The sequence below is a fragment of the Taurulus bubalis genome, assembly GCF_910589615.1.
Source record: "Taurulus bubalis genome assembly, chromosome: 2".
Taxonomy (NCBI): domain Eukaryota; kingdom Metazoa; phylum Chordata; class Actinopteri; order Perciformes; family Cottidae; genus Taurulus; species Taurulus bubalis.
Genome location: NC_136590.1, coordinates 35,058,500 through 35,069,139, shown reverse-complemented (window position 1 = coordinate 35,069,139; position 10,640 = coordinate 35,058,500). Strand labels below are relative to the sequence as shown.

The 10,640-nt window shown below is 43.1% G+C and overlaps 1 protein-coding gene across 1 annotated transcript; it reads left to right on the top strand.

Moving 5' to 3' along the window:
• On the top strand, positions 1-6,610 carry LOC306753945 (lissencephaly-1 homolog A-like; the record flags this gene model as incomplete). Its single annotated transcript, XM_079237858.1, has 10 exons — positions 1-32; positions 1,293-1,377; positions 1,482-1,556; positions 1,739-1,948; positions 3,335-3,503; positions 3,881-3,983; positions 4,195-4,423; positions 4,798-4,899; positions 4,981-5,137; positions 5,304-6,610. The coding sequence occupies 10 exons, from the start codon at positions 1-3 to the stop codon at positions 5,375-5,377; spliced, it is 1,236 nt and encodes a 411-aa protein (XP_079093984.1). The 3' UTR covers positions 5,378-6,610.
• Between the last annotated feature and the right edge of the window lie 4,030 nt (positions 6,611-10,640).

Below are 10,640 nucleotides of genomic sequence, written 5' to 3'. Positions count from 1 at the left end.
ATGGTGCTGTCACAGAGACAAAGAGATGAACTGTGAGTGCCGGGATATAAATATGTGTATGCAGGCTCATTACACATGCAAACAAGAACAGACATGTAGACGAACACACATGTAGTGCTCATGAAGAGTTGCACTTGAATTAAAGTGTGTGTACATGTCGGCTTTTTAGCAATACCTCGAAGTTCTACCACAAGCACAGATGTATGACACATGGAGATCGGTGGACTATGTTTAGCTGTGTGGGCTCAATAATCCAGACGAGGTTAATGCAGATGTGGTGAGAAAGCGCCTACCTTTACAAAAATGTGTAATCATTGAGGAAATGTGAAGAGATGTGAGCTTCAAGGTGCTTCATTTGACAGCTACTTAGTGAATATTTCATAGCCCACAATACGGGGGCAAAGAAGTGAGGGGGATGGGGGAGGAGGAGTGTGCCTGGCTGATTCAATATGCACCCTATTTCAATACACCCCAGTCCAGACAGCACAAAACAGAAGGTGTTTAATATTATCATCATGTTGTAACCCTTATTGGTCAAGCAAATCTGAATTGTTAATGTTCTGATGAGTTCAACAAAGGATTTGATTGGGATAATTTAGGGGAAATCCTTCTCAGTGATAGCCCAATGTTCAAACAGTCTTATCAGGGTTACATTTCTAAGCTGTTCAAAGTGGCCCCGAAGCTGTAGCCTAAATTTAGCACCGTTACTCATGAAATATTCACCCTTCTTCTCATGAAAGAGCTGTCCCACTCATTTATATTACTTAGTTCGTACGTCTGTGTGTATTTGTGTGCAAGTCTATACTTTTATTTAAGGGTGTGTTTCCATGTGCTTGTGATTTCCCTAGCCTCATGTTGTCCATAATCAGTCCAAGTCTCTGGTTTCCATAGCAACACAACACACCGTTTCCCAGTGATTCAACCCTTACATTATTTTTCTTCACTGAAGAATTGTAGTTCCTTATGACACTTACTCAAATTTGCTGACTTTTGAGGTTGAGCTGTGAAACCCTGAATCCCTTTTCTCCCATCTGTTAATCAGGGTGTGGCCTTCTCTCTTTTAAATAGGAGCCATCATTTCTGTTAGAGTTCTGTTGGGTAGAGCTAATATTTAATAAAGGACAACCTCACTTTGACTTTAATAACTCACGGTAAATCATTTAGTATTTTGAACAGTAAGAAATATAATTGCACTGCTACTGATCACTTTAGATTGGTAGAGGCATCTGTGATTGATGACCAGTTAACACCTGAAATTTGTCAAAAGTATGCTTTATTCCACTTCTTCACAGAAACCGGGCTATAGCTGACTATCTCCGTTCCAATGGATACGAGGAGGCATATTCCACCTTCAAGAAAGAGGCCGAGTTGGATATGGTAAGGAGAGACGATGGCACAAAAATCTAAAAACAAATGACAGTTAATTTTTACTAAAAATAATGTGGATCCATTCTCAGTGTCTTGATTTTCTCCATCCATAGAATGAAGAGATAGATAAAAAGTATGCAGGCCTTTTGGAAAAGAAATGGACCTCAGTCATCAGATTACAGAAGAAGGTAAGGAATATGTGTGCACGATCTCAGTGTATTTCAATTTTGCCTGAGATGTTTGATAAATGCTGTAAACCTACTTTGTTGATGAAAAAACGTTTTAAAAGTCTACACTACTAGCTGGACAGCAAGATCGTATAAAATTGTTCCTAGTCTTCTGACTTCTCCTTCTCAACGCTCTGCCACAGGTGATGGAGCTGGAATCTAAGTTGAATGAGGCAAAGGAGGAGATGACACATGGTGGTGGACCTGTGGGTCAGAAGAGAGACCCCAAGGAGTGGATCCCCCGTCCCCCAGAGAGATACGCCCTGAGCGGGCACCGCGCTCCGGTCACACGTGTCATATTCCACCCTGTCTTCTCTGTCATGGTCACAGCCTCCGAGGATGCTACCATCAAGGTGCGTGTGTGTAGAAATAGGGTTTACACACTAAGCTGCCATTTTATAAGGTACATTTGGCTACATCTAATTCAATTCAGTACAACGTCCATGTTATAAATCTTCACTTTATGAATCTTATCATATCCCTTTTTTGTTGAAATGTCTGCAGGGGACAGCAAAATGTTATCGACACCATTCAATCTATTTCAATACCATTCGCATCACTACAGCCTCCAGATTGAGCAATACCTGTTGACTGGGTTTTGTTTTTGGGCTGTTGATATGAGATTGTGTTACATTTAGCTTGGTGTGCCTGCATTATAACTAGCAACTCTCTAATGTATCACAGTCAAAGTACACTGGGATCAATTATATGTGATAAAGTAATATTTATTATGAAAACATGTATTTTAAAGTTTAAGAAAACTAGGGGGAAAGCCCAATCGTGACCTACCTCTATGGTACCCTCAAAAGACTATCTTTATCCATCAATTTCAAGAACAACGATATGTTTTGCATCAAAAGGCCCCATTTGTACTCTAGAACTCCTAGAGTTCTGTTCAGATGATGTAATGTCTTTGAGATATTGTTTCTAAGGAGAGCACAACTTTGAAAATGTGTCTCTACCAGGACTATTAAAGTGATGGCTGCATGCAGCAGCATTTGTAAGCAAAATCATTGAGCGGTTCAGTGCACCACAACATAGCCTCTGCAGCTCTGACCCTTTAGATCAAAGCTGTACTGCAGATCTGAGGCTGTTCAGCCTTTTTATCCTCAGTGCTTCTGCTTCAACACACTTTTCACCCCCTGCCTCCTCCCTTTATCCTCCTACCCCTCCCTGCTTTCCCTCCTTCCTCACGGTTTCTTTTTTCTGCTTTGTCACTAATCATCTATGTGGAGATGGCTGATGCTTGTGTTGTCAGGCAACACTCCCAGAGCACAGCACCTTGGGAAGCATGCAAATCTGTTTCTCTTTCAACCCCTTCTTTCATTTTCATCCACTATTTATATATTTTGTTAAATTTTATAAAACGTAATTTTAGCTGAAAGAATATTCTCAACCATTTAAACTGTGTTTAAATAGTTTAACCTACATGCCCATAATGCCAAAATGCATTATATAACATGCACTGCCTGTAAAATTAGACACAAAAACATTTGGCATCTGATTTTACAGCCATGAAAACGTGAGTAATCACTCAATTTTACTTTATTTGGGACTTGACATTCAATTATGTCAATATTGCGATTTTTATTTTTTACTGTGAGCCCAATAGACTTAATTAAAGTGGCCCAAATCATGTTATAGTCACATCTGCTTTTAGGTAAGATATACGTCTCTGCTGGATGATTGGGTGAGACTGAAGTGCCTCCTTGACTGACTTTTGCCAACCCTGATTTTAGGTTTGGGATTATGAGGCAGGGGACTTTGAGCGAACCTTGAAGGGCCACACAGATTCTGTGCAGGACATCTCCTTTGACCAGACGGGAAAGTTGCTGGCTTCGTGTTCAGCTGACATGAGCATCAAACTTTGGGACTTTCAGGGGTTTGAGTGCATTCGAACAATGCATGGTAAGAGATACTTCTAGAAATAACCAACAGGAGCACCTGTAAAAGTGGTATAGCGAATACAGAAGTACAACTTTTGCTTAGTGAAATCTGACTTCGAAATATTACAATTTGTTATTTTAAATGTTTGATATAGTGTAATTGTGCAAAGTTACAAATGAACCGAGCAAATTAATGTTGTTGGGTTCACAATTATTTTGGTTGCACTTTTGATACACTTGGTGCAGGAAGTTAGTATGTCAGATTATTTAAACAGAGTTAAAATATTTCCCCCTGATTCAGGATTTTAGTGCTTTTTGACACTTTTCTGACTTGGTGGCTCAAGTATTGAGATGAACTCTGACCACTTACACAACTAAACTCTTGACTCTCTCGTCCAGGCCACGATCACAATGTGTCGTCTGTAGCCATCATGCCAAATGGTGACCACATAGTGTCGGCCTCCAGAGACAAGACCATCAAGATGTGGGAGGTGGCCACTGGGTAAGTTAGCTGGAGCCTGGAGTTTGAACTCTCACTACCACAAACTCTTCAGAAAGACTTTTTGAGAATGTTTTTTCTTTTGTTTTGTCACATGTTTTGTCCATCTTCCATCACATGGTCTGAATTATATCCCTGATAATATTGCATGAGTTCACAATTCATTTTTGCTAAAAGTTGCTCATAATTTAACTTATAATATTTACGCCTACAGGTACTGCGTGAAGACATTTACAGGCCACAGGGAATGGGTGAGGATGGTGCGTCCTAACCAGGACGGCTCGTTGATTGCCAGCTGCTCCAACGACCAGACGGTGCGTGTCTGGGTGGTCGCCTCGAAAGAGTGCAAAGCCGAGTTGCGGGAGCATGAACATGTGGTCGAGTGTATCGCCTGGGCCCCTGACAGTGCTCACCCCACCATCCTGGAGGCCACAGGCTCAGAGGTATGTACAGCTGTTGCAGGATCTAATATTTACCGACAGAGGATGTTTGTGTATGTTTGGTTCAACTGGAGGGTTTCCCAATTATTTATACCATATGCAGCGCAAGTAATGAGTGCCTCATAAGACATTAATGCACTTTTATTAATTGGAACTGTAAAGCTCTTAAGTGAAGCCAGTGAGTTTTTTTGTGAAAATGGGTTATTTAGATAGTAAGTGAGTTTATCTCCAAAAGATTAGATGCAGTCAGTCTTTCAGACTCAACAGGTTTCAGCAATTGGTCAGATTTTCACATCACATGTTGGCGTTTTTTGATGACAAACTTTGATTTAGCCAATCTCTGTTTCTTACAACTTCCCTGTGTCTCTGTCTGGCAGAGCAAGAAGAGTGGGAAACCTGGCCCCTTCCTTCTCTCCGGATCTAGAGATAAAAAAATTAAGATGTGGGACATCAGCATTGGCATCTGCCTTATGACTCTGGTGAGTTGTCTGATTTCTACGTCAGTCTCGTGTTTGTGCTTGCAATGAGGGGAGTGGTGGGTAATCGTCTTGTGTCTTCAGGAGGGACACGACAACTGGGTGCGTGGGTTGTTGGTTCATCCTGGAGGAAGATTCATAGTGAGCTGTGCTGATGACAAAACCCTTAGGATCTGGGACTACAAGAACAAACGCTGCATGAAGACCCTGTATGCCCATGAACACTTTGTTACCTCTCTGGGTAAGACACAGTGATGAATAGGATTAAAAACATCCAATGTTAACCTGCACTGAACCTGTGAAAATACAGAAGCTGAAATGCTCACTTTGTTCGCACATCAAACTTATTTCAGCCTGAAATTATCTTAACTGCAGTGTACCTGAACAAATGTTTACCTCTCTTGCAGATTTCCACAAGACTGCTCCCTACGTGGTGACGGGCAGTGTCGATCAGACAGTCAAAGTTTGGGAGTGCCGCTGAGACAGTCTCCATCTCTTGCCCTGTCCTGGCCCCCTCCCCAACCCCAAAAGCAGCCCTTAGGCCCCGCCCTATCCCACCCCTCTCTTGCCCCTCAGCCCTATCCTTCTGTCCTGACGCCCAGCCCAGCCCTTACCTGTCGCACTCCAAACCATAGTTGACCATCGCGCTTTACCTTCTCCCCGTCCACTCTCCTTTCCTCCTCCCCTACATCGGTCCAGCCCTATTAAGATGACTATTGTCCTTTTATGTAAATTATTCTGGATGTAGGGTACGCTTAATAAATGTCACGCAATCTCTGACACATAAACACACTCAAAAGAAGAGAAGTATTCCTTGCATGGTGATTCAAACAAAAAAAATGTATACTGTTAAATTTGCCGAACTTGCATACTGTTCCTGTCAGGTCAAAGGGTAAATATCCTTGTGTGCTGGCGCAGGTGGATTCCAGTTAACTGACAGTGCACGGAAACCAATGGCCCCCCTTGTTGAGGGGGTTTAGTTTTTGTTTCGTTTTTCTCCATGCTTTCATTGTTGTAGTCTGTCACTGCGTGGATGGTGATAGAGAAGGTGTGAGGAAAGTAAGCATAAAAGAAAGAATGAGTGGAAGCTGTCCGGGGGTAGATGATAACAAGTCGAAGAAAAAACTAAGCAGGAAGCAGCTCCCTAGTCGAATCACATTAGGTTCTGTGGGCGATTGCACGTGTACATGTGTGTATACTTTGTGTGTGTGCGTGTGCGTGTGCGCGTGTGTGTGTATTTGTATATTATGACAGGAGAATCTCTCCATCGTCTCTACTCTGATGGTCAGAGGAGAGCGAAAGGAGGCAAAGTTTCTCATCCACTGTGTTCATTCATACTACTTCATCTCTTTTAACAAACTTGCTTTCTCGTAGACACTCACAGGACCTTAATGATCCCTAAGCTGCTGAGAGCACAGGCACATGCCCCATAGCAAAAGTGTGTTTTACAGAGGAAAACGTCTGCTCACCTTCTATGAGGTTTGTGTGTGCGTGTGCGTGTGTGTATGTCGCCCCAGAGAATCGCCCAGTGCCCTCTTGCTCACTATCTCTGCCTTGTTAACCCATTGAGGGCTCCCTCACACGGGATTTTCATTCTGCTTTCTGTGGTCTCACTGCTCTCTTTACACACACATACACTCACAAATGCACATACACGCACAGTAAAAGTTGTGTATCAATATATCTGGATGTCATTGTTTGCAACATAATGAAATAAAATTCTGTAAATATAAGTTATCCATTTGTATGCTTTCTTTGATAAAAGGAGGAAAACCTTTGGTTGTTTCAGACATATTGTTTCGTGGACAAGGAGACAGCCTGTGACCCACAACATTAAGTGTTTATGTTAATAAAAGAGTTTGGTCTGAAAGAAAGAGGTCACGAGAGACCGTTGCTCTAGGCAATGCATATATTTTATGTATACCTATCTGCTCTGGTGCTGCACTGTGGCCTCTTGGCATCTTTAGTTAACTTCAATCTGAGCTGGGGTCAGAAGTTGATAAAAGAATAGATCAGTCCTGATCTAGTTTTTTTATGAAAGATGAGTTGGGAGGATGTGGAGAGAATAGCATAATACGTTCTGACTTGTATTCCTGCGGTACGGCCCAGTTACTTCCATTGCAAGCTCTGACGAGAGGGGCAAAAAGGGATAGATCAGACCCCCTTATCAATTATGTACGGTACCCCAGCCTACTTCGGTGTGTGTGCGCGCACACACACACACACACACACACACACACACACACACACACACACACACACACACACACACACACACACACACACACCTGCTCACTCACCCACACAGCAATTACTCTTTCTCTGTGCTCTGCAGTATCCTGGCAACAGTTGCAAGGTTGCAAGCACCACACCTTGCTCTGTCCTGCAGGTCTGAGGGTGGAGAAACTGGGAGTGGGGGAGTAAAGAAGGATGCAGATGCCAAAAACTACAGCACAAGGTTCATGTAGTAAAAAGACACTGTCGACGGAAACCAAGTATGGTGTGTGTGTGTGTGTGTGTGTGTGTGTGTGTGCGCGCGCGCAGAGAAGTGGCTTCATGGGACTTAATAAAAGGATAATCAACCTGTCACGGTCTGAAACTCTGGTGTTTCTCAACAGAGGCACAGGAGTAGAAACATTGGCCTACATCTGCCAGCCACCACTCTCATGCCTTGCACACATGTCCCTCTCATGCAAGCTGAATACATCAAAACTGGGAGGAAGAAGCTCACTTTCTCATTTATATTTCTTCTGGGTCACCCGTTTCTCTTTATGGGTCGAAAGAGCGAAAGTGAAAGGAGCAGCAGAGATGTATAAAGCAGCTTTGATTCCGATAAGCTGGCGTGATATGGACCCGTTGAGAGGTTTCAAGGTCACTGTATACGACCTGTCTCTGTCAGATGCAGCAGTATCGATTCTCTCTGAGAGGATTAAACTGTCATTCGGCAGGCTGGATGTCCTTTAATAACGTATGCAAACAGATACTGGTAGTCTTGTGCACAGACCGAGGCACACACAGCTGCGGGGTCTGTGTTAATATATAGGTTTGTGTGTCATTCCCGTATATCTTACTTGAGTCCCGCTGTAGTTTACGTGACCAGCATTCTAATCCCTCCAAAGCTGGGGGAGAATGGTGGGATGAGGTATTTCTTCCCCAGGATGTGGCACCCTCTAGTGTAGAATGTGTTGAGAGGCCCATGTCCCTAAAAGGAAAGAAACTTGTCGTTTCCCTGCACAACTTAGCATCATGGAAAAGATAACAGTGTCAGTAAGACAGAGACAGTACGTGACAGGATCTTTGTTTGGCTCCGTCGTGTTTATCAAGTCTAGGACTACAGGCTGAGGGAAGGACAAGTATTTGTCAAACACAACACCAGAATTAATCCAAGCTCTGATAATGTGTTAATATCCAAGAAGTTCAACTCCTCACCTAGGAAGTCAACTAGAGAAAGGCTGGTGGCGATAATACAAACCGCTTCATGGAAGTGTTTGGGTGACAGTCATGATAAGGTTTGGGGTTTGGATTGTAAATTATATATTTTTGGGCCTCCCTATTTTGTGTGTGAGAAATGTTAGAACCGCCTGATATAGACGGGCACTATTTTTTACACATTCATCACATACAATATAGATAAAGTCCCCCCCCATGAGGCTGTGACTCCCGACACTCTTTGCTGCTAGATCTATTTAATCTTTGAAGGCAATCTCTGCATAAAGTCCCCTGTATTGCATTGCTTCCTCTGCGTCTCTCTGTAGATCCACTAGTGATGCAGCACTTCTAACTGGGTCAGCCCCATCAATGCCTCACATCCCTCCCCCTCACTGTTTCTCCAAGCCACCCCTTTCCTCCTCCTCTTTTCTTCCGTATATGCATAACATCTCTATGGACTTTTTTTTCTCGCAGCTCATGTGCTTACCATGTGCAGCAGCTCTCTCTTCCCTATTCTCTCCTTCCTTCTTTTCTGCCTAATTCATTTTCTGTCATCCATCCTGCAATACAGCCTGTTGCAAAGTCTCTCTCTCTCTCTCACTCTCTCGCTCGCTCGCTCGCTCGCACGCACGCACGCTCATGGTTTGACAGTCTAAATAGAAATGTTGTTAGTAGGTTTGTATGTGCAGGCAGGGCACGTGGCGTGGGGGAGGCAGCGCTTGTGTTCTTCTGATCTGTTGTTTTGATTGGCTGAGAGACAGTCAGAACCTGGGATGTGTTAAAGGATATATAAGACTGAGCGTTGTCCAATCAACGACTGTTACCATGCAGCAACAAATACACTATGCATACATGCATCTGTATATATGTGACACAAACACAACACTGTAACTTAAATGATTAGTCACATCATGCATCACATGTTACATATAATTACAGCGCATAACACATCCAACATTGGTCACAGCATGCTACATTATAAGGAGACTACATGCATCATACCATGTGGAAATAAAAAAGAAAGAGGAAATCCTTGTGATGCAAAATGTTATTCCAGTGTGCGAGACAGAAACAGTGGGCGTGAGTTGAAACAATCTGGAAAAGAGATGCAGTAAACTGGAAAGGATAAAGTGAAATGAATGACATAATAAAAGAGAGATAATGATAAAATAACATAAGAAACTGCAAGTACTAATAATAACTTAGTAATAAACATTCAGAAATATCCTTACGGTTTTTATATTACGGTCACCTAACATACATCATTTGTAGGTGTAAAGAATATATGTATTTAATTATAGTTTATAATTTTCCATAAAATCACAATTACATTTTGTTTAGGGGAAACTAAAATAGATCTACTTGTTTTTTAAATTCAGAAGCATATAATCTCATAGTGGTTCTTCTAAAACCTTACGTGGGATCATTGAATAAAGCGACATTATTATCAATACCCCACACACCATTTTAATTGTAAAATTGCAAAAAATCGTTTGTATTGAATTGATTGAACTTAGTATTGTGGTTGCTATATGATGCTTAAACACCAATCAACTGAATAACAATAATAATATTGATAACAACTCATTTTGGCCGGCTGCCTGTCCTCAGCATCACACACGGACACGACTAAGCCCGCCCCTCGTCGTTTGATTGACATCTCTGATCCCGAGACAGCAGGGTGGCCAGTCACGCTCTCGACATGTAAATGAGCCGCGCTCAGGCCGGGCGGGTGCCCATGTGGACCAGCACCATGCCTTGTTGTTCTGAGCGCTGATTGGCTCGCCGGCGCCTGATTGTTCTTCATGCGCTGCGGGCCAACGGCGAGAACGAAAACATGGACTACCGGTGACATGGACCGAACTTCCCTTTCTCGATTCCCACGGAGATACGCGAGCCCACTGTGAGCCCCATTCGATCCTGGAGTTTTTTAACAGCGGTTTAGACCGTGTCAGTGTAAAGTTTGACATGATTTGGGAGAGTTAACGGTTGGTGCCTGAACGACAGCGCGGAGTCGGAGGGAGCGATGCCGCCGCCGGGTTTTGTCAGAAGCCGTAGTAACAGGGCGGGGCTGGAATCAGGGAGGGCGGGTCCTAACGAGAACACGACTCGCCTTGTTGTGTGTATTCCCGTGCTCACATCGCCATCTTGTTGCAATCCTATTTTTTTTTTTTTTTTACGTATGCGAGGATCTACTTTCCGTTCGGTCGGATTAAAAATCGACCGTCTGGTTTCAGGAGAAGCACAGGGGACGAGCAGCTCGGGCCTGTGGGTGTGAACCGTGCACACGGCGCTTCCTATCGGGGACACTACCT